The 24,719-nt window shown below is 37.7% G+C and overlaps 2 protein-coding genes and 1 non-coding gene across 3 annotated transcripts; 1 reads left to right on the forward strand and 2 right to left on the reverse strand.

The window, feature by feature from the left end:
• Window positions 1–90: 90 nt before the first annotated feature.
• Window positions 91–16,393, reverse strand: LOC136252129 (ER membrane protein complex subunit 3-like). The gene is made up of 8 exons (XM_066044513.1): window positions 16,215–16,393; window positions 15,999–16,056; window positions 12,125–12,218; window positions 7,898–8,002; window positions 6,817–6,898; window positions 3,424–3,503; window positions 3,124–3,206; window positions 91–282 (listed from the first exon to the last, which is right to left on the reverse strand). The coding sequence occupies exons 1-8, from the start codon at window positions 16,361–16,363 to the stop codon at window positions 148–150; spliced, it is 786 nt and encodes a 261-aa protein (XP_065900585.1). The 5' UTR covers window positions 16,364–16,393; the 3' UTR covers window positions 91–147.
• LOC136254894 (small nucleolar RNA SNORD36) lies at window positions 10,328–10,404 on the reverse strand. The gene has a single exon (XR_010700828.1). It is a non-coding gene; the product is annotated as a small nucleolar RNA SNORD36 (small nucleolar RNA).
• On the forward strand, window positions 16,357–23,565 carry LOC136252131 (tumor suppressor candidate 2-like). The gene is made up of 3 exons (XM_066044514.1): window positions 16,357–16,584; window positions 19,298–19,421; window positions 23,339–23,565. Exons 1-3 carry the CDS (start codon window positions 16,448–16,450, stop codon window positions 23,411–23,413), a joined length of 336 nt encoding a protein of 111 aa, XP_065900586.1. The 5' UTR covers window positions 16,357–16,447; the 3' UTR covers window positions 23,414–23,565.
• The last annotated feature ends 1,154 nt before the right edge of the window (window positions 23,566–24,719 follow it).

Consider the following 24,719-nt stretch of genomic DNA (forward strand, 5'->3'; position numbering starts at 1 on the left):
TCTTCCCTTTAGCTTGAGTTAGAGATCAGCTAACACTCGAGTGATGCTGTTGTTTTACAGCTGCTCTGCATTACATAAACATTCAACAAGTTTAACTGATTTGTTTTCATATAAATTAGTAAAATGATTAATACATGTACATCAATGCTATTGTGTTTTCTTATTAGCAGAGGTCACTTGTCTGGGGTCCTGAATGAGGGGAAGTTGAAGACGAAGCATTTCTTCACTGGCATTAGCTAACAGGTCGTGATGTTTGGTCACTTGAAGAGCTTCTGACTGTTCCTAAATGAATAACACAAAAAAGATCATTCACATTGTAGTATTAACAATGTACAACCTTCTGTATAAAGTGAAATCGCCTCTAAGAAACATTCTAAAATTATATTTCAGAAAGCTCAGTCTCACATATCAATGGTGTTTAGCCTAGTTCCCCAGTTGGTTGCTCTACAATTTTAAAAGAATGCGTAGCATGTACAGCCATACAAATGTGTACTATAAAGAGTTCCACATGTTTGCCACCTCAGCCTTGGTCTAGTTCATGTTAGTCTTGGCTGCTTTCTTCGTTTTGAAGCAATTTCCTTGTTGTAATGTTGGAAGCTACATTAGAGAAGGTCTACGACGAAGCGGTTCTACAACTGTAGCAGACCAACTTGGTACGGGAGGATGTTGATACTCTGGTGGAGAATGATAAGACACTCACAGAATATCAATGAAGTCTTTAAAGTGATTGTGACAGAGTTCGCCATATCACTATCTTGACCCCCACAGAGGAGTTCTTGAAAGGGACATTCAAGACACTAACTAATCCACAGAAGAAGCAGATGAGAAACCAGTTCACTGCTCCTGATTTTCCCATCACTCTGACACCAAGACTGGATAAAGTGTGGGAAGTAGAATGCTCCAAAGGCATAAAGTCTCTTGACCAACAGTTACCATGAGGCCTCCTCGATGCAACTGGGCCCCTGTGGTGGAAATTACAGAGGTCATCATCAGCAATCGTCCATTGAGGAGCGTGTTAAGGCAGCCCTTTCTCTACTGGTAAATGCTTAGAGCTGCCATCAATTGTCAGGCTGAAAGTGGTGACCTTATATCATTTTGTCAAAGCTTTAAAGACTATCAGGTTGAAGCTCCCGACCTATCTGGAGCAGAATTCTGAGAGAGGACCCGAACTCAGGAAGGCAAAATCTCCAAAAGTCAGGGTTCTTCCAAAGCCCCTCCTAAAGTGACAGAGCAGGGCTAGTAGATGGGCATTAAAAAAACTACCCTTACACAGGAGGCACGCTGCTTACAGTGGCAGAAGGGGGCACAGCTCCTGGCTGGGAAGGCAGCAGCAGTTGACAATTAACACCAATAAGTACTCCTTGTACTCATTTAATTATAAAAAGAGAGTACATTGCCACAGAATTATCGAGTCTGGCTTTTCCCAAATACTACTAGGGGTAGAGTCCCCAACAAGAGTGGCAGGAAGGTTACAGTGTTTCTGGAAAGTTTTATAACAAGGGACCAAGTGGTCAGACCAACACTTCTCTAGAGCAGACATTGCAACTGCAAGAAGAGGTACAGGTCTTTTAGACAAGGATGCAGTGATTCCAGTGCCTCCACAGGAGGAAGGAGGGTTCTACTCCTCCCTGTTTCTGATTCCCAAAAGACAGATGGGAGAATGAGGCCAGTTATGAACTTTAAATGACTTAACAGCTGGGTTTTTCACTCATTTCAAAATCGAGGGAATACGTAACCTCCAGGATCTACAGCAAGATGTTTGATTTACAAGGAGGCATGCTTCACAGTCCCAGCATGTCCAAAACACCAATAGTACCTAAGGTTCTCAGTACAAGGGGCCAATTATCTGTTCACATGCCATGATAAACAGGGCTGTGATCCCATTTTGGGTCCCGTGTCCAAAATAGCAAAATTTTTAACAGCCCTGCATAGACTACCAATCTAGGTCCCCGAACAGCTTTCGGTCAGCAAATTCAACAGTTCATGATAAGGTGGATAGCAAGGAGATTGGAAAGCATCCTATGGTGACAAGATTGTTAAAAAGGACATTTTATACCAGGCTGCCATTGCCCCACTACACAGCTATCTTGGATGTTCAGCGTATAGAAGGGTTAGAGCCATTTACAGTGAGACCTCCATTATCCGAACACCTGTGTGCCAGTTCAATTGAATAAATGAAGCCTATTCATTTATATACAGAGTTGTGTTCAATTACTCTAATAGAACATACATCTGTTGCCAAAATACTCTAATAGAACAGTCACTGCTACTGTGAATAATTGAGCTCCTACTGTACTACTCTATCTTCAAAGTTGTTGATGTTCCAACAGTACTGTGAATGGGAGTTCTGGGGCTTTATATGAAGCTACAAACAATAGCATTGATATGTGAGACTGAGCCTTGTGAAATAGAGTTCTATTATGAAATACAATTTTCAAATGATCACGAAGTGATTGCATGATAATTGGGATTACCGTATATGAAGAAGCACATCAATGGTCTCACCCACCCGTCCCAACCTGGAAGCCCGCACATCGTTTGCACCGAAAGGCTAAGGTGATAAACATGTGGCACTCTTTATATTGCAGTTCAGTGTGCATGTGTAAGGCTGCACATGCTACACATGCTTCTAAAACCGACTAGTTGTGTATTTTGAGAACTAGGCTAAACACCATTGATATGTGAGACTGAACCTTAATCCCAAATAACATGTAATCACTTTGTGATCTCAGCCATTTGGAAAGTGCTTTACCCAAACCTATCTTATTAGCTAACTTTTACCAAATATGGGCATACACTAATTGCAAACAGTGAGAATCTATCTATACAATAGGTGTTCTTTCACATAAAACATTTCTTCCAGCACACAATTGCTTCAAAAGAACTTCTGGAGTGATCTTCATACTAACATGTTTGCCATTTATGTTGCAATGACTAAAGGACAACAACCCGAATTTAAACAATTTTTATGTGGTGGAGGCAGCACAACTACCATCACCAAGGAGTTCTTTTGCGACCAGTTAAAATGTATGCTATTATAGTAACCATAGAGAGTACATATGTAACATATAAATAATCCCCCCATTAAAATATTCATGTATTATTACATAGGTATGTAGGTACCTTAAATATTTTGTTAGTATCTTGTTTACCGCTTAACACAGGATTAGACATTTGTTCTGCCATTTTGTGGGTGTGGTCAGCAGCTGTGTACAACACAAACACACTATATCATCATTGTATACCATCATTAGTATAGAGCATGAATGTAAGTATCTAGCGTGTGTGTGTGTGTGCGCGTGTGTGCATCAGTTGTGGATGATTTGAGGCTTGAGGTATGTGTGGGTGTGTGCATGCGTGCGTGTGTGTGTGTGTGTGCGTCAGTTGTGGACGACTTGCATGTTTCATCATCTATACACTTACCATTGTCTTGCCCCAAAATCAGGGAGTACACACTTCTCAACCCAAACACATTTAGGAAGTACCAACTCATTGAACTAACCCTAATATGGATAATGACCAAATATAGTCATAGTAGTAGCATTAATATAAAACACAGGAAGTCACAGGTATAACAACAAAATTAATAACCATGAAAGAGCAAACAAACACAGAATTTGTATTTATCTACGTAATACTTTGACCCATCCAAAAATACTGATAGAAAATAAATCTTAATCACCATAAATCATAGAAAGTTCACCACATGTAATGGTATCACAGTTAACATACTACCTGACTAAAGAATCTTCAAATGTACATGTCTGACTGTGTCCCCTGAGCAGATTTTGGGTTGACCAGACATAATTGAAGGTCTGGAAACATTCGTGGTAAGACTATATCTGAGACCTTAAAATCTACGATTACACAGAATTTCACTATCAGTTAAGGCAACTATGCAGTATCTTGAAACACTGGTCGAATATCTGATATTTGTGATTGGCTAAGCAAATTAAACTTGTCATTTTTGCACATTCCTCAAATTCCAATTTATTGCTTCTCTATCAACAAAACAGTGGCTGGCCAAAGTTTTAACTTTGTATGTAGAACACGTAGTCTTGGGGTTATAGTGCTAGACAGTTGGAGCAGCAAAAAACTTGATTTGTATAGCAACAACACAGCAAATAAATTACAGGTACTTAAATTTACCACTGAAACAGACTACTAAGACTTGTATAAATCTGTTCATTGTGAACTGGCAAATCCATCAAGCTTTCCTATATTCCTCTGTGTGCACAAAGAGGCCAATCCAACAAAGAAATGATAATGGTAAACTTTATGCTCCAATGCTACTACGTGGACATGTGTTAATGACTGCAGTGTGTTCCTTGGCAGTACCAAACTTTGCACACATGGACATGGCCTAAGGTGTAACAGAAATGTACATTGCCTAACTATTCTTTCTTAAAATAAACCGTCATTTACTTAAAATGACTAAGGCTTTCACAGCTCACTTCAAACACAACAGAGGAAATATTGACTTTGTTTATATGTCTTGGAGTCCTGATGCCATTCTCATTTTAACTTTATCCCACCATTAAAAAAGAAAGAAGTTGCTCCTCTCATACCCAGTGACAAAACAAATACTTATCTTGTATCCCATTTGCATTGTCCAGGTTATTTTCAACTTGGGATGACCCGGGTTATTGAGCTCAAGTCAGCCCTTGTTCACACTACCACCAGAAAGCGTGCTAGGGATTGCGCGTGCACTGAACAGAGCTGGAACAAGTGGGTGCCTCTTTTGCCAATTGGTCAGTAGAACAGAACATGGCTGGGAGTCTACTGGAAGTGTAGTGTGCCTTATGATATGTTGTATCCATGTCATAATATACTTTTAGAGTGTAGAAAATACCTGCTGTATGGCCAACAGAAGCAATTATTATTGTTAACCCAAGTTGACCAGCCTGGGATGTGTATCCTGGCCCAGGCCAACCCTCGCCAGCCCACCTTGTCTTGTTGTGTTGACATGGATTGATTGATTTTCATAGCAGTTTACTTTGTACTTTACCATGCTGTACCCAGGTTACAAGGAAGGTGTTAGAATAGTGGGGATAAAGATGACAATGTATTCTACACAGCTGGAACATCACTACAATGGCTGATAACAGAGTGAGAAAGTCACAACCTTAAACATGGTTTCATGTGTGGCCAGATCAATTTGTTACAGTGACCCATTTCAAGAGGTCCCAACAAGGGGTCCCAACAAGGGGTCCCAACAAGGGGTCCCAAACATAGCTAAGGTGTACCTCATGATCCTTAAAATGACCATATTCTTTGGGCTCCAAGAATGTAGTTCTACAGATTACATCTGTGTATTTCTAACAAGGCTACACTTGTGCAGCAATTATGAGAACAAGGTAACTTCTGTGAATGACTCAATTGCATTTTGATCAGTATTGTGTCCATTGAGATATGTACTACCAATATAGCATTAAGAAAATATGACCAACTAATAGGGGTATGACATGGTTAACTTTAGTACAGAGCCATTATATGATTAAAATGATCTTCCAAGCTTTCTGTGTACATCTAAGGAGGCCATATCTACGTTAACTTCCATCCTTTTAGTTTTCAAGTGACATTTAATACACACATCAAGCATTATAGACAAATGTAGTGGACAACATATTAGTGTTGGCTAAACAGGAAGGAAGTGAAGGATTATTATAATACTGAAAGTAGTCACTGAGGTCAGGTAGACATACAAGGTGAGATGAACCCTTAACAGTGTGATCAGGTCATTAACTAAGACCACATCATTACAGTTACTATATAATTACGTCAAGTACAGTAAGTCCTAGAGTAGACTTTATGAGTTCATTAATTGCAACAGTGGTCAAGTAGGGTAAGGCATACTCCATGACCTCATTAATAAGACAGTCATAACCTGACCACTTCATTTCAGCAACTCATTTGATTGAGGCCATACCAAAGGCAGCCTTATTAATAAAGTGCACAATTCACAGCTAACTGTAAAGTGATTCACATATACACACACCACAAGACTGTAGAGGAGTTCTCAACCTAAGATCTGTAGGAGTCGTCACAGAGCTAGGCTTCTGTGTGCTAACCATATTTGGTATTTCACTCTACCAATCAAGAATTCAATGCATGCTTCCATATTTGGTAAGCAGAGATCACAGCCTGTATACACACACGAGGACGTCTTGCTGCAAAGTGCTTTTATTTCAAAAACATTTCAACATAAGTTGTTGGCTACTGGCAGAAAATATCAGGGGACCATATTATGCAACATATACATGTAGGCACAAGTGGAAGTTAAAAAAAAAATTACCAACCAACAATCATTAAAACAAAAGTCACTGGCTGGATGAAGAAAACTGCTTAGTGGATGACACCAGCCGCTAACCAACTTCTTTAATAACACAAACTTCACTACTAGAATTTCAATCCATGAAATTTTGAGTTACTGCCATGAAAGGTTTAAAATTCATACATTTGTGTCCATGAAAAGTTTTCATGCAAATTTGATGGACGGATTATTAATAAAACTTGCATGGAACAATACTTAGCATATAAAATGGTAATGTTTCATGCAGATAATTAAGTGTAAACTTTCCTGTACAAAAAAATTCTAGTGCCGTGATTTGCCATTGAATGACAAATCGATTTGCAGTGAATGCAACTTGATATAACATCTAGAATTTTATTCCTTAGTATGTCATAATATGATTGAAATAGTGCTAACAATCTGAAAGTTACAGCACTTTGAAGTCATGCGTCACTTGAGGTTTCGCTATATCATAGTTTAAGGATTGATCAAAGGATTAACCAATCAACATACAACACACTTACCATGAAGCATTTAAAGTGGTTAACTGAACTCCACGTTGTAACATTCCTTTGAATCTTAATGTCAATGGAAAAGGTACCTTAGCTAAATGAACAAATAAAATACCATAAGAAAATCAATATACTGTGCAGACAAAACACAGACAGACAGACAGACACACATGCATGCACACACACACACGCATACAGTAGAGGACAAAAAAAAGTTCCCGTTCCGCTTCCGTTGTGTGCAATAGAAGGCTAAGAAAACACTTACGGAACAGAATAAAATGCAAGCATCAGTCTCACCATTTTCGAAGTGTTTGTGAAATTTGCAACAGTTGTACAGTACAAGCCATGGCCAAGTTATTCGAGACGATGAAGACTACTGTGCACCATTGGCCAGCAAAGTGGTTGCTACGACGCTCCGAAGAGTCTGGGATGGAAGCTAGTTGGCAGTTTAACATTTGCGTCAGCTTTAAACAAGCCTATATAACACTAAGCAGCATAAAAGAACTGTGATATCGCCTACAGAAGGTTAGTACAATTGTTAAACAATTAGTTTTATTGACTCACTTTTATCGATGGTACACTGTTAATTAAGTTAACAAAATTTCCTTCTGTTCAGATAAATAGGTAGTGAGCATTAATTAGGAAGAAGTGTAATAGTGCAGGTGCTAGTATTTTAGGTAAAGTTCGCTCGAATACCTGTTGCTATACACAAATATAATTTAATAAACAATAGAACAGTTAGTTATAAATCGTTTGACGCAGTCAGCTACTTTCCGAGAGCCTCGCCTTTTGTAACAGTAAGCAGCAGTGTTCTACATAGAGAAAGGCATACAGTATACATACATTAGTGTGTTAGCATTGGTTAGTGTTCACTTACTTATTTATTAGCAACTCTTCATTCACTCGATTTCCTTTGTAAATAAAACACGCATTCTCAGCGCTAGCAAAACGGAAACACCTCACCAAAAACATAAAATGCAACGGGAACTTTTTTTTGTCCGCTACTGTACACGCACACACGCATGCACGCGCACACACAAATGCACGCACGCACGCACACACTCTTACTATGCACGTGTCACACACAACTCACTGATAATGAAGCCAGAGAAGACCCAGCTAATCCATCCACCCAGTACAATCATAGGTAACACATTAGTCAATGTTCCCTTCACCATAGTCATCGCCATACTAGGGTCTATGGAGGGAAACTATAATAACACACTACATTCATCCTACCAGCATTATGTGTTATTTCAATTGTGATATTCCAGGAAAAGAAGTACTATAATTTACAATGGATGGACGCCAATGGACCCAGTTACATGTCTACAGGTTTGATGCACAGGACGTAGTCATGTAATATAATATGGCACCACAATTGTCAACCACATTGAAATCTGAGTCGTTAAAAAGTCTGAACTATAATACGTAAACCTTCCCAATACAAATAACATATACAATATGGACATGCCACAGTCCTAAACTCTACTAGTACAGTAGATATTGTGACCATGAAAAGTAAGTCCCAAGCACGACTAAGGTATATTTAATGACCTCATTAATAAGACCATTTCATTATTGAGGCCATACTATCAATAAGGTATCACTGTTTAGCTACAGCAAAACACTGGGAACTATTGATCTTATATATACACATATATGTCTATTGAATGATGTACAATGGGACCATGTCACATGGTCTTTACAATGAGGTGACCGATTTAAAGAGGTGATATAATATATTTGAGCATTGTTTAGTTAGGAGTATAGCTACTATAAAGAGATGGATGGCTGAAAAAAATAACAGACAAAGTCAGAATGGGGATGATCCAATGCGGAACGTATGACAAACTACTTATAGTTACTGGTTCAAGGCATCAATGACTCATGTTTATGATGACTACATAATGGAATTATGGACTAGACTGACAGACAACTGTGAACCCAAGCACCCACAAAAGTAGTGTTGAGTACCACACCGTAATTCAGCATAATGAAACCTGTAAGAAATGTCATGTTCATTCATGACTGTGCTTGAGTACACCTGAACTGTGTTTGGGACTTACTTGAGATGGTCACTATAATGAGGTAGTCTTATTAAAGATACGGCTCCTGAGCTAGGCAGTTCTGTAAATACTCAGTGAAAAATGCTTCTATTGTTAAGTATATTATTCAAGCACATGTGTGCATACACTTGTGACTCGTGAAACATGGTATACGCTCCCAGACCTACCCCCAAGCAAACTTGCCAGCACTAACTCCTACCTGTAGTCCCTGTAGGTGAGTCAGTTATATGACCATCAATATGGTAGCCGAAGGCTTTGTTTTTATTCTGTACATGTGTGTGTGTGTGTGTGTGTGTGTGTGTGTGTGTGTGTGTGTGTGTGTGTGTGTGTGTGTGTGTGTGTGTGTGTGTTTGCATAAGAATACTCATTTGTGTAGCCAATCATGTTAGCCAGCAAAGTGAGTACACAATGAAACTGGCTTCTACTACACACAGAGGAAGCTTGTGGTAGTGTTATCTACCATTTGTGTAGGTGACCATGAAGTATGAAAGATTTGTGTCTCTACTACTAATGTGTGGAACAAGTAACAGTACACTTGCAGGTAAATAAACAATGATAGGCACATATCCTGTAGCAAGCTGACATGACACTACGCACACATTTTGAATGTAGAAACTTTATAAGTTGACGATACACTGTAAAATGTATTGTAGGGGAGCTTCCTACTGTAGGAAGCTTATAAAATTTGTAAGACTAAAAACAATCTTTTTCATTTTGTATACCATCTAGGGCCACCTCACAACAAACAGTACTGCAAGTATTCATCATGGCAACCATAATACTATCAAGGCATATCAAAGAAAACCATGTCACTCAAGATCAAGGCAATCTTCAAACCCGAAACTCTAAGTGAAGCTGTTAACTTGAACCCACTCACCTTCCTAAAGTGAACTCAACAACCACACACCACACAAACATCCTGAGGTTATATTACTAGAGTGTTGATGATGGATTATAATATGCAGTAATATCTCTTTGATGTATGTGTGGTAATGATTTTCTATTTCAAGTAGGTTTAACTATCCCAAACAGGAACACACTTTCCCACACAATGACACGCTAATATAAGCTTCAGATACGTCACTATTGTGGCTGGATAGTTGACACATATAGAGTAGCTGATTAATAGCAGCCATTACATTAATAAAAACTACCTCCTTATCATTGGTCACCTCTAGAACTGTATCAGGACGAAATAGACTAAACAACTTTATTAGTACAAGGCCATCTATTTATTAACGTCACAAATTTTGGTCCCATATCAGTGACTGAATTTTCATTTTATATTTATTATTGAGTATCACACAGGAACTGCCATGATTTTAATGGTGACAAATTCACCTAGTACATGTAAATCATTGGTCATCACCATCTCGTGACAATACTAAGGGATAGGAGATACCAAAGTGTCTATTGAGGGGGTCGAGGCATAAACACATCACTTTGTTGTATGACTTGCTCAGATTTAAAAAGCTCAATTGTAAGTTAACACATCACATGATGTACTCAGCTAATAAAATCATCATAGCAAGTCACATGACAATAGGAGAGTACAGTTAACATGGACATTAAGTGTTCAAAATTTAAATTGCATTGCCAATCACACTTCAGAGAATCTATTAACACTACAGCACTTATTAGATTCTAATAACACTTGGTACCCAGTATTACGGGGGTTTAGAAAACCCGGGCCGGACTGGACCAGACCAGACCAGACCAGACCAGGTCAACTTCGTCAAGTAAGCCAATTCACACAATAGCTATAACGTGCAATTCACGTAATAGCTAGCTATAACATACACTCTTCACCTTGTAGCCACTCTGCCAAGAACATAATTAGCTAGCTACGATGGCTCAGACTACAACAGCGATCACGCACGAAACTTCATCCACGATAAAACAGCCTAGCTAAGCTATTAAAATACTTTCTACTACATTTCACTACACAATCGCTACAAAGCTACAAGCTCTTTCTGCTGTACTCATATGACTGTTACACACTAGTAACCACCTGAATTTATTAGAATCGTGATATACAAAGTGAAAGGAACTAAGATAACAGCAAACCTCTGAATTTATTTCGGTAGTGATGAATGAGTAATGGAGTATTTAATCAAGGTAAGCTTTAAATAGAACAAAACCTTACTACTCCAGAAATCTCTATATAGCTACCCTGCATGAGCACTAGCTTACCTTTCTTAGTTTAGCCAGTCATCCATGACCATTCCTTTACATAAGTTCGAAGGTTTGCTGTTATCTCACTTTGTATATCACGATTCTAATAAATTCGGGCGATTACTAGTGTGTGTAACAGTAGAGTACAACAGAAAGAGCTTGTAGCTTAGTAGCGATTGTGTAATGAAACGTAGTAGAAAGTATTTTAATAGCTTAGTTAGGCTGTTTTATCGTGGATGAAGTTTCGTGCGTGATCGATCGCTGTTGCAGTCTGAGCCATTGTAGCTTCCTAATTGTGTTCTTGGCAGAGTGGCTACAAGGTGAAGAGTGTATGTTATAGCTAGCTATTGCGTGAATTGTATGTTATAGCTATTGTGTGAATTGGCTTACTTGAAGAAGTTGACCTGGTCCGGTCCGGGTTTTCTAAACCCCCCAGTATTACTGATCCATGCAATGTTAGCACGCATGACCACCACTGATCTTTTAAATTACTTCAGCATGTTGTTTGAAAACTGACTAAACCAATACACTATGAAATATGGTTTCAGTAAAATACAAGTGTTCATATGGGTGATGTATTGATACATACTATAAGTATACCATAAATCTGGAAAATTTCGGCGTAGAAAATTTTTGTGACTGAATCGTCTATTAAAATTTCGACGCTGCATATTTTCGTCGCTAGCATATAATCAACAAAATTTTTTGACGGAATAACTAGCTATGCGTTAATATTTGTATGCGCGAATTATCTGTATAATAGATTAAAATAATTCATTGTTTTAATTTTTGTTGATATAGCCAGCGAAAAAAAAATTTTTACGACAAATTTTTCCTGATTTACGGTATTTCAGCTGCACAGTTGTACAATGCACAATCTTGAGTATTCCTCCAACTGACAAATAGCCATAATCTACAAATTTAATTTTGATGGAACTTAAGAATAGTATGGCTCTTATATAACAGTGATAACAGGGCAGTATCCATTGCAGGAAAGCAAAATGTGTTACTATTTGCCCTAAACTAAACACAGGAGCTGATAACTAAACAAACTCCTCATTACATCAATGACTAACCCATGGCATTCAGTGGAGTCTTAACAGATCTTGTCTCTGTCTTGAAATATCCAGTCTCCTCATCATTGAAGAAATGCCTCCTCATCAGAAATGACTGTACAGAGGAAAGAGAGTGCACACAATATACTATGTATTTCACACCAACAATTAGAGAAGAGCCAAAATACCCATTTTAAAACTGTCTTTCAGAATATCCTTAACATGGAATGCATCAGTTTCTGGTGTGTCAGTTTTAGTACAAGTGAAAGAAATTATTGAACGAGATAATATGTAGCAGTGTGTGTAATGATTTGTCCAATTTAACAAACCACATACCACAGCATGTGAAGCATCATTGTGATTGTTAGTGTCACTACGCAATAAGAGAAGTGTTTAATTAATCCTTTGGCCCCTAACGCCACTATAGTGGCTTTGGTTCTTAAATTAAAAGTTATTTTACGAAAAATACATGTTTTAACATACAAACTTGGGCTCCTGTTACTCCATGTAAGGACCACCTATTCCTTCATGATTTGCATTAAACTACTCACGAAGATAGATCTACAACATCATATAACTTTTACTAACTTTATTTATTCCGTCTCTCTTTAGTAACAGGTAGTATCGTTGTAATTATTGTCTTAAAAATAGCTGAAAATTCTTTCAAACGTAGATTCGCTTTACGCCACGCTCGATCATGCTACATTGCTCGGATAAAGTTTAGGATAATATCCGTTAACAACAGAGTAACGTGGTCCAAACCGTATATGCATAGGATATTTCATTTAAGAGATATATGCGTTTCAACGCATGCAAGGAACAAGAGCCACTATAGTGGCGTTCACATTTAATGGAACCCTTTTTTTTATTAACTTAGGGGCCAAAGGGTTAATTAATTAATTAAGTCACTGCCATAACCACCAAAGGGGGGAGTAGGATAAGTCCATGTGAACTACATAAGGTCCTTAGCACTACTAAAATATATTCTAAAGAAAAGGATTATTCTACCTCTCTATATCCAGCAAAGACGACTGTTGGTGGTTGTTTGGTACAGTAACTGTGGGGACTGCTTGTGGCAAATTAGTGCCAATCAGAACACTCTTCATAATGGCTTTATTTTTCTTCATGAAATTCACACCATCATAAAGTACAAACACAGCAGAACTTAAATATTTATTGAACCTCTTCATCAATAATTTGAATGGTAACCATTGGCTCACGCAAAATAATTTTAAGCATCACTAAAAGTGTATTGTGCAATATCTATCAGTTTATGTAGGACATCATTAGTTGGGTAGTTATAAAACTTGGAATGGAACGGAACGAAATGGAACCAATCGGGGCACACGCCAAGTTAAAAAATTGTTTTAAACACATTGTGCACTGGTTTCCAACTTTCACACAATAACTAGAATTGTGCTAGAATTAGTTTGCTTCTGCTTATAGACATCCTAGAAGTCATTTGCTCGACAGTTCTATTTAATGCCCACTGCAAGAGTGCGTTGTACAATCGTCTAAGCTGAACAACGATCATTTAGCTAAGTGGCTAAACTACTTTTTGTAAGCACTGTTAATATAACATACTGCAGTTAGCTAACTTTCGAAAATCGCTGCCAACAATGGTAGAATTATAGTCGCTTCAGAAAACCAGCGTCACTTTTACTAAAAAGCTTGAATACTGCTACAACATGAAAATACTACAGTAGTTTACCTTTTAGAATGGTAAGGAAGTACTTCCACATCAGGATTAAACTAAACTGGATGGGTTTTATATACACACATGCCACATGGCGGGCATTTAATAGAACTTTCGAGTTAACGATTTCTAGCAAGTCTATAAGCAGAAACAAACCAATTCTAGCACAATTCTAGTTATTATGTGAAAGTTGGAAACAGTGCAAAATCTGTTCAAAACGATTTTTTAACTTGGCGCGCATCCCGATTGGTTCCATTTCGTTCCGTTCCATTCCAGGTTTTATAACTACCCCTATCAGTTCATGTGGGCTTGTCCTACCCACTGACCAATGGTGGAATAGACAATTACTTTATGCGTGCTGCAACTTCAGCCGATTTTTGCACTCCAAAGTTATATATCATTATGGCTTTGTGGTCATTGTGTGAACACTGCCCCCCTCGTGTGTATACAGTGTATGTGTAGTATGTCATCACGTGTCATGTGTGACTTGCGTGAATGTACAAGCTATACATAGTATGTGTATGTAACATATGGCTGCCCCATGTGTTCATATGCACTCCCCCTTTATAGAAGAAGTACATTAGGGTGATATCCAATATAAAGTCCAATCATGCACTTCAATACAGCATGTACGTACATGTATTATTATGAGTTCACATTTGTTCACTTACTGTACCATATACTGTATAGTGGGTTATTTTCGAAACAAAAATTTTCGCACAAGAAGCAAAATCTGAATTTCGAAAGATTTTAATTTCGAAGAGTGCATATTTCGAAGTCCGGATGGATTTCAAATAAACGGAAATTTGTGTCACAAATTATGAAGATGCGTGAATGTTTGCCGAAAACTGACTTACTGATGGAATAATTCCCATTCCTGTGCACTGGAGAGAAGACTGAGGGAGTCTCGGGTAGAGTGAATTCACTGGCACGATCACACTCGATCATAGCTAGCTATCCTACCATAGATTCTAGAGCAGACGGCATCAATTCCCATTCTGGATCACCTGTTTTCTGGTTATTGATACAGTAATGATACAGTTTACCCATTATCATCAGCAATACTGAACTAAAACTCGAGGAATACACGAACAAATCGCCGAAAGTTGGATGATTGCTTTCACTTGTGTGGGAATTTATTTTCGAAAACAAACGGACGTGGGAATTTATTTTTGAAGAGAAGGGCCTCTTTGAAATATCCGAAAATAAAAACCTTTCGAAAATTACCAGCTATACAGTAGTACAAACCTAATACAACACACAGTGTTAAGTCAGTTGACTAACACAGTTAAATCTCACCTAATAAAGCATACAGTATTTCACCAGTACTGTAAGCCATAGTATTTGTCAACCTAACCTACTCCTGTGTGTAGTCAGATCAGTATCTTTATTTACAATGTCATTGCTCAGTGAAATGTACAGGTTTCATAGGCTGAGTTACTGAAATATGGTGTAGCATATCAACAAAAAAATTGACAAATTAAATTTGGCAGTTGGGGAATTTTCACTGAAATCATCAAATTTAAATCTGCCAAATATCTCGCCATCAAAAACACGGAGAAACGCAAGGAACCTGCACAGCTTATTCTGATGAAGATCTACAGAAATTCTTTTCAGAGATTTTGTACATGGGCCAGAGGCACCTGGAAACATTCTCTAGTTCTCCTACCACTTACTGATGCATCCCAGATAGCTTAACTATGATTGGTGCAGGGCCCTGAGAGCAAGAGGAACCATCAAATTTAAATTTGTTAAATAGACATGCACTGTATTGTTCAATTTACCAAATATTTTATTTCGTTATTTTGATTTTAATGACTAGCTATACGTTGACATGGCAGAACCACTAGACTATATTTATACCATATTGCTACACAAAGTTATGGAATAATTTAGCAAGAACATAGCTCAACTGATAATTCAGTAGCCAATCCTCTTAACTAAAACAAGGAGGCAAGATTGACTGCAAGGGAAAGTCTAAGAAGACATAGTGCATATGAATTCAAGGTAACTAAGCACTAATTAGGCTTAAGGGAAAGACTAGTTAGCACCACACAGAGGGACTCTTATCATCCATACCCCATCAATGAGAACAAAATACTGGGACCTAACCGACAATCTCCCCCCTCAGAGTTTTTCTCACTATAACAATACTAACATAGACATGCAAACATTGCAAGACTATTACACAATGCATACCTGTTTGGGTATATAACCACCATTTTCTCTCAAGTGTTTGGTTCTCAACAATGCCTGCCTATAACAATTGACACCACAATTATTTGACAGTTCACAAAAACAAGTCAAAACAAGATATAACAAAATATCACACTTCAAACTATACAACATTACAAATATCAGTTCAATGCAACATGATGGGAGGCTCTAATTAGAATGCACACGTGTACTGCTCACCCGTCCTTTATTTCTTCTACTCCAGGTTTAGGGTCCACGTGTAGTAACATGGACACATAGTGTCTGATGATGCCAAACAATAGTGTGATAAACACGATAGGCAGGAATACCCAGAGACGAATATCCGGATCAAGCACGAGCTCCGCCATAACTAAAAATTTGACAAATAATCGATAGTGGGTTCTAACTTTATTTATACATTCCCGGGTGTGATTTAGAATGTACTGGTCGTAATGGGAGGGTATTTCAGTCACAAAAAGGAGGATAGCGAATCAAAGGCGTCGGGGAAGAAAGCGAACCAAGTGAAGAAAGTGGTCCCCGCCAGAGCACCACTTGTGAATTGTCCAAAATATGTTCTAAAGAGGACGGGGTGAGTGATGTATACTTTTAGTGTATAAAGTGACTGTTTGACTGGGGTCTTTTTTTTTTTCAAATTTATTTATTTATGAAGGGCCTACAGCTATAAGCAGGCAGGCATTTGAACGCACTTAAGAGTTATTTGCTTCTTTCTGCTTAAGTATATGTCTGTGTGAGGCTTTCACCATTTATTCTTGTCACAGTCAAGTGTGTGACAAACAGACTGACATTTCAGGGCCTAGCCTGTAAACAGAAAATGAGAATCCAAGCAAATGTGAACTGACTATGTTCAATTGTCTACAAATTAAGCAACTGAATGTAGTAGTCCATTATATTAGATTCCTTTTTTCTACCCTATCAACTGAAGCAAGCCATGCATTGCACCGAGGAGTATATTACACTCTTAGATACATATAGTCTGATCGAAAAGTTGGTTCCACCTTAAAAATCAAATTTGTTCAGAATAATTTTTGAGAATGTGTATTTCATACACGAGTATTTTACAGTACCACACAACCAATTTTGTAATTGAAGGGGTCAGTGGAAAAAGGGGACGTGTGCCATTTAGATTTTCCGTTTTCTAAAAATTGGAATGGCTTGTTTGAACCATGTCAATAATGTTGTCACTAAGTAAACAACAGAATTTAAAAGTTCATGGTAGTCTCAAATTATTTTTTAGCAAATATTACTTTAATTCAGTTATGTGCCAAAATTGTGTTTAATGCCCAATCCCCACCATGTCGTCACCTAAATTTTCAAATGGCACTTGTCCCCCTTTGCTGCTGGCTCCTTCAATTTTGTTATGTAGCGAGACTAATGGAGTAAGTAAGGCCCTGTGGATATGTAGAAGTGCACTACTTATTGATATACAAATACCTGATGGTCTGTTTTTGTACAGTCACTGTTAGAGGTGGGTGATATCTTTTCAAACAAAAAGAAATGTGACCAGGCGTGTGGGTACAAACTACATCTCATCACACAACAGGTCTTATTTCAGTACTGGCATAGAGAATATCTCCATTGCATCTATTATAAAAATAGCCAATTAAAATGTTAACAAATGCTGAAGGTCATGTGGCCATAACATAGTGGTATAGGAGGATGTGGGGTTCATAGTGAGCATGGCTTATTACCTTAATATCTTTGTAAAAAGTTACGACTGACAAAACTTTAATATCTTTGTAAAAAGTTACGACTGACAAAACTTAGAAGAAAATTTTATCCGCTCACATACCCTAGTTTCATAGATTTAATCACAAATATCAATATAAATAGGATATTATCTTGATAACTACTGATATTGCAATATGTGGCTTGGATGACATATGAATATCAATTGTCCTGCCTTTTAAAAATTCTAAGGAAGCTATGTAGTTAGTCGTACAGTAGCCTGCTGTTAACAGCTAGTATTATATACTTGTTTTGTCTGGTATGCTGTGAATACTATTATATTGCCACATGCCACCCATTTACACAACCAATTGCCTATGATGTATGAGATGGCACATCATGTTTACCAAGGAAACACAAATTGAATTTGTTTTCTCAATATCATCAATACTATTGAGTTTTTGAAATATGTGACCAAACTCAGCAAAAACCCATCTAGTTTGCACAACTTCTGAATTTTTTTTTGTTTTCTCAGCATTATCTGCATTGTCCAAGGAATGGTTCACCAAAGTTTCAGTCGATTATGGTGAGTAGTTTTGGAATTACAGTGCTAGAAAGTAGGGAGAACAAAGAAATCAATTTGGACAGTGACTATACTAAAAAATATACTACAGTGCTTACATTCACATCTATAACTTCTGTTTGGATTAGTTACAGAGTTGAGATTTGGCTTACAATCAATGTTCACCATGGATTGGCAGATCGACCAAGGCATAGTTTTAGCCCAGTAGTCACTTGCGCATTGCGGCTACAAAACAAAACAAAGATGTTCAAACTCCCCATGAGTAGGCAAATAAGATGGTGTATAGGTTTAATCGATTTAAGACTTCCTGTCCTGAGTAATGGCTTGTTTATAACTTGCGTAAAATTTTCTTTGCAACATGCGTAATTTCACCACTTTTTTTAAATTTCGTTTTTCTCAAAATGCATGCTTGTGCGAATTAGATGGGTTCTCGCTGAGATGGCCACATATAGCCCATAGCCATCAGCAGTAAAATGATGATTGTACAGTGGAAGACTATACTTCAAGCTACAAATTTTCTGTCTAGTACTGCACTTGCTTGTTAAGGTCAAATATTTTGACCCATTCAACTTAGACAGGTTCCACTGAATGTGCTCTGAATGAGTTTTTAAACTGTTTTCGCCCTAGAAAATATGTACACTATAAAATTAATTTCACCAGTTTTTCACTTGTCCAAACAGCATGTCACATCATGTGTAGTATTTGTTTTGTTTGCATAAACTATGATACCGCTCAAATGCAATGTTGTCTCGCATGCAAGAGTTTGAGGGAGTATAAAACATACCAATGGAAGGGTACGGCACTCGTTTTGCTTGCTAGTACTCATCCCATTTTGTTAGAGATGAATACTGGCAAGCAAATGGGTGCCACGCCCCTTAATTAGTGAGTTTTAAATCACTTGCACTCTCAAGACGACAATGCATTTGAGCGGTACATGCCATATTCTGCAGCTAGCAGATGTTGTTTTTGTGTGTATGTTGTAATGATTCTCATGTACAGCACATGCATGTGATGTTTGTTTCTTTGGTTTCAGTTCAATGTACTTTGATGCCGATCACGATTTAGCACATGAGTTCTATGAGGAGACATCAATACAGATGCCGGGTGGAGGTGTCAAACTTGTCATGAGGAGAATAAAACACAACCTCATACCACAGGTATGTACAGTACTGTGTGTGACATGTGTACATTATACAGGGGATTTATCACTTCTTGCAACACAGAAGGCAAAATTCAAAAGGCGTAAAGCATCATATGGCTTCTTTAATTGGCCAAAGAATGTTGTTCTATAGTCCATACTAGGAATGATAACAGTAAACAACCACCACAATGGGAGTGAACTATACATGTTTGTAGCTAGTTAACATGTAAGAAGCCATATCACGCTCTACGCTTTTCACTCTCCAGTGTTGCAAGAAGTAATAAATCCCCTGTACTAGGGGATTTTGTATTACTATACAGTGGAACATCTTTATAATATATGCTTCAGGATCCAGAATTTTGCCCATTTTTGTTAAAATATATGTGACCAAAACCAGGCTTCCACACACATCTAATTCTTCGACTTTAACCACTTGGAACTTGACCACTCAGTATGCTATTGACATACAATTTTCACAAACTTCTGTCCCTGTGTTATGCGTCAAAATTTGAATGCGATAGCTTACTCCTACATTGAGTTATGGTCCTTCAAAGTCGCAAATCTGGATGTGTGTGGAAGTCTGGTTTTGTCAAATCCAGTCACATATGGGTTTAGACTTGGTGGGACCTGCACTGTTAAGTGTATTATTGTTTATCTCGTGATCTTAAAGAAATTAACTTGATGCTAAGTATTCTAATTGATGGATTGTTCATCCATGCCATATGTGCAATATAGTTTGAACCAGAGCGACTTCTAACTTAGTGTGAATGTGTACTGTATCAAACCAAACTGTGTTGAACTGCTCTGAAATGGACCTGCTAGAGATGTGGGTCTGGTTTTGATCTGGTTTGCTCTACATGCGTTGTGAACATTTGTGACCCCATGGTTCGATTTGGCTTCAATAAATGGAATAAAGATATGGAGAACTACAGCTAAAATGGCAACTGTAATGATGAAATGAGCAACAGAAAAGTATTTAGGCAACAATACGGGAGGACAGCCTCAAGAACAACACAAGGACTCAAAAACAAACAGGTATGCGTGTGAATGAAGTCAACGAACTCCACAGAATTGAGAGGTTGCTGTGAATACTTTATCATGCCTACTATCCCTGATGATAAAAGAGAGTAGAAATGCTTTAACTCTATCAGCAATCTCTACTTTGATAAAATTATGATTGTGGATTTAAGTTTTTTGTTGATTGGAATGGGCCTAGCCTTCGTAGCTTAAATGCCACTCAACAATCGATCTGGATTGCACTGAAACGATCTCATCATCCAGAGTGATCTTGTAACATAAACAGGCCGTAATTTTTTGGCAAACAATAATCCATTTTTATGGCCAGTGTTTACCTTATTACTATAAGTAATTGTTGTAACATACTGTAGGCACAAGTGATTTGCCTGAAATATACACACAAGCACGAGGGCCACAGGCCCGAGTGTGTGGCTGTGTATTTCAGGCAAATCACAAGTGCCCATGCTACAACTAATGTTTTACTTACTTGCAAGCGTGGAAAACTACAGGCATGTGTTGTGAGTGTATTTATATGAGACCATGTGAATTTTGATTGTGGATAACGTATGTAAGAACAATGATAAGGCATTGCTAAGGCTGAGCGTAAGCATTATTGACACGAGCATGCAAACTCTTCGATTGTGGGTATGCAATTAAGCACAGAAAAGCTCATAATGATGTCTTAAGTGCATTGAGGTATAATAGATGCTTAGTTATTTATCCAAAATCAGAAATGACTGTTCCATTAGAGTTTTTGAGTACTAGTGTATGTTCTATTAGAGTATTTCAACACAGTTCTGTATATATAAGTTATCCAAACAGTTCACTTATCTGAACACTTCATTGGGGTTTGGGTAACCAAGGGTCTGCTGTGCTTACTTTACTAGCCATGAATAAACTAACGTAGCTCCAATAGCCAAATTGTTTAATTGCCATGCCCAGTGCTATACATGACATCATGCCAGGTGTCTATTATCAATCGAAACAGCAAAATAAACTAACCTTGTGACCTTCCTTCATAAAACACTTCTTTCAAAGTCCACATGTTTAACTCTAGCTCTCCTTTATAAAACTAAAACCCACAATCGATCCTGTGAAGTGTCACCTTATTAAAGCAGAGGAGTTGCACAACTTCTTCAAAGAAGTCTGGTGATTAATGCCTGGAATAACAAGAAATGGAGATAGTATATTGCCTCCTAGGAACACACTATATTTTTTATATGCTACCTCCATTTCTCATTAGTGCATTCCTGAGCACTGATAACATGATATTAATGCACCTCCTCTTCCCTTTGAAGTGAGGTGTGAAAGTGGTATAATTATTACAAAGTCATGCGTTCCTCCATACTTGAAAAATAACTTGGTCCTCTATTATACATAAGTGCTTCAATTATCCGAACAATTCACTCATTTGTCCTTTCCTGAGACACATTGGGGTTTGGTTTTCTGAGGGTCTGCTGTACTGCAGTACATACAATGCATGCTTCATGCACTTACCTGTGTCCTCCTTTGTGTCTCGTTTATCTTTGCTTATAGCTCAAGATGTTGTTTCATGGTAGTGCAGCATGATGGCTTCCCTACGTTTGTAATGGGAATTACCCAAGTTTTCATTGTATACCTCCAGTGCACGGGACGTAATGGAACACCCCATTTTTTACAGTGCAGGCAGTGAGGGTAGGTGGTAATTTTGATGATGCACAAGTTCAGCATTATGCTCACATTATGGAGTAGGCTGTGTAATCTTAATAAAATAATAAAATTTGAGGTTGAGAGACATTGCAGATGCCTGCATGTAGGACCAGATTATTACAAAATCATACGTTTTATTTTTACAGTATATTTGTCCCAAATAATGCTTAAAATTGTCAACTGTTGTGACTGGCAGAGGTCCTTCTCGTAGTGTTCTTTGTTTGCAATGCTGTGTAGTTACATGTAACTAAAACAAAGCATGATGGCCACTTCATTATTTCAGTAATTGATAGTTGGAGCATCTGTTTAGATTAAAATAAAAAAAAGCCCGGTGCCATTCTTTATTCCAACAGCCCGTTTACACTACAGTTCGATTCATGTGAGATCGATCCAGCTTAATCCGGGATCGGTTGTTGAGCTGCGCAACCGCTACTTTAGTAATCTCTCGTACCTATATTCCGTTTATAACAGGTGAGTGCGAAGCCAGTAAGTGGATCGAACCAGACCCACATCCCTAGCAGGTCCATCTCAGATTGGTTCGGTACGGTTCGGTTCGATTCGTTACGCGTTTACATTAAGCTAGAAATCGCTCTGATTCGAAACAGTTCGAAACAGAGGGCTAGTGTAAATGGGCTGTAATGCAGTATACCAGTCAATAACATTACAAAAAAGTAAACAAACAAGTACAAGGGGAATTAGTAATTTTAAGGGATCAAAGAAATAAAAAGTAGTAAAACAAGGGAGACTTAAGTAGGGATTAAATGTCCACCAGTTTATCTTCAGGTATAGCCTGCGACCTCCCCCTTGTTTCTCTACTTTTTATTTCTATGATCCCTAATCGAACTTAAATTCTTTATACTTGTTAAGTGAGGTAGCAATTTAACCAGTAGCTATATCAGTCCCTGTATAAGTCTAACAATTATATTTGTACATAAGCGGTCACCTGTCTCGCAAAACCACTGAGTGTGCCATCTAACCTTTTAGTATGTAAATTGACCTAGATACCTTGAGAAATGCAAGCACATTATATGTATGCAGTTACTATGCACATATACTGGTAATTCGTATTTGAGATCATTTTATCACTAAAGTGGTTGCCTAATTTAAAAATTGTTGGGTATTTTATTGGAGTAAGTAATGCCTTATGACTTCATTAAAACCCACTCCCCAGGGATTGTTCCACAGATATACACACTGAGTATTGTTAATATTATTGTTATTCTACAGGGACTAATAGACCTACCACATCCCAGACTACATGTTGACTATCCTATAGTAATGGCATATGTTGGACCAAGCTGAGAATGTGTAATTATAATATATTTCAATTGTATTTGTTATGAATGATGAAATCAAATTTATTTATGTATCATCACATATGTATGGTGATATTGAAATGTACTTATAAATATTATTATGCAAGAACACATATAGTGTTCTTCTTCATGTGTATACTGTGTCACTCCACTGGTCAAAAATCCCGAAAAAGGTGGTACACTGCAGCTATATGTAATAGCTAGTTATACCATGGCTGCAAGGGATTTTGCTGATATGTACACCTGAAGCATGAGGGCTAATTATATAAGGAACATAGTGGTGTGCTCAATAGCTGACATATGGTGGGTAGAAATATACATCTGTGCATTGTCCAATGATTATTTTACCAATCATTCATTGTTCGGTAACTTTCAGCTAGTCAAAACTTAGCAACTGCATTGAGCCTAGCCTAACTTATAATCAAACCCACAATTAAATGCTGTGTGTTGCTCAATGTAACAGTCAAAGCGTATTGTATCTTTGAACTGGTTGGGCATCAAAACCATGAGCAAACTGCATCCCCATGATATTGCTTGGGCAATATGCAAGTTACACCCCAACTGGTGCTTTTGAACATACTCAGAATGAGGATTTACAATTCCACAATAATTTTTTGAAATAATATGGTGTACATACATAATGAATATCCAGACAGTAACTATATTCAGTGCAAGTATATAAGGAAAAATCAGGAAATTAGATTAGGGATCATAGAAAAAAGTAGGGAAACAACTTGTATATTTGTAGATGTAGGTGACCTTTCTTGTTTTCCTACTTATTTTCTATGATCCGTAATTGCATTAAAATTCCTGATTTTTCCTTATACTTGTTTGTTTACTTTTTGTAACATTATTATGACTGGTGAACCTACGCATACCACATCAAAGGAAAGAATGACACCAGAGTTAACATTTTCATCTGAACTCACACCCCAGCTGTCAATTACTGACTTAAAAGTGAAGTGGCCATTACGCATCGCTTTTCAGCCATGTTTAACCTGTCACACAACATTACAAATGAAGAACAGTAGTCACTTCACTTTCGAGTCAGTAATTGATAGTTGGGGTGTGCATGCCTAGGCGCGCAAATCGTAAGTATTTTTCGTTGTGACTGGATTGATTGCAGTGGCACTTTTACTACCATTATGCTTCACTTTCACCTATTTTCAACCTGTTACACAGCGTTATAAACAAATTAAGAAGAATAGTATTAAGTATGTACACTTTAAGCTGGATCCTCAAAAACATTTAGTAACTCATGGATGGAATTCCACATGGACGACATGGTCTTG

This window comes from Dysidea avara, chromosome 4 (genome assembly GCF_963678975.1).
Source record: "Dysidea avara chromosome 4, odDysAvar1.4, whole genome shotgun sequence".
NCBI lineage: Eukaryota > Metazoa > Porifera > Demospongiae > Dictyoceratida > Dysideidae > Dysidea > Dysidea avara.

Bases quoted from the DNA above. Each gene is read 5' to 3' on its own strand.
- LOC136252129 (XM_066044513.1), bottom strand. From the start codon at position 16,363: ATGGCGGAGCTCGTGCTTGATCCGGATATTCGTCTCTGGGTATTCCTG. The intron at 16,057-16,214 runs GTGAGCAGTACA...CAATTGTTATAG, and splicing joins GTAGAAGAAATAAAGGACGG to GCAGGCATTGTTGAGAACCA. The intron at 8,003-12,124 runs GTTAGTCATTGA...TTCCCTCCATAG, and splicing joins GACTCCACTGAATGCCATGG to ACCCTAGTATGGCGATGACT.
- LOC136252131 (XM_066044514.1), top strand. From the start codon at position 16,448: ATGGGAGGGTATTTCAGTCACAAAAAGGAGGATAGCGAATCAAAGGCG. The intron at 16,585-19,297 runs GTGAGTGATGTA...CTTTGGTTTCAG, and splicing joins TATGTTCTAAAGAGGACGGG to TTCAATGTACTTTGATGCCG. The intron at 19,422-23,338 runs GTATGTACAGTA...GTTATTCTACAG, and splicing joins AACACAACCTCATACCACAG to GGACTAATAGACCTACCACA.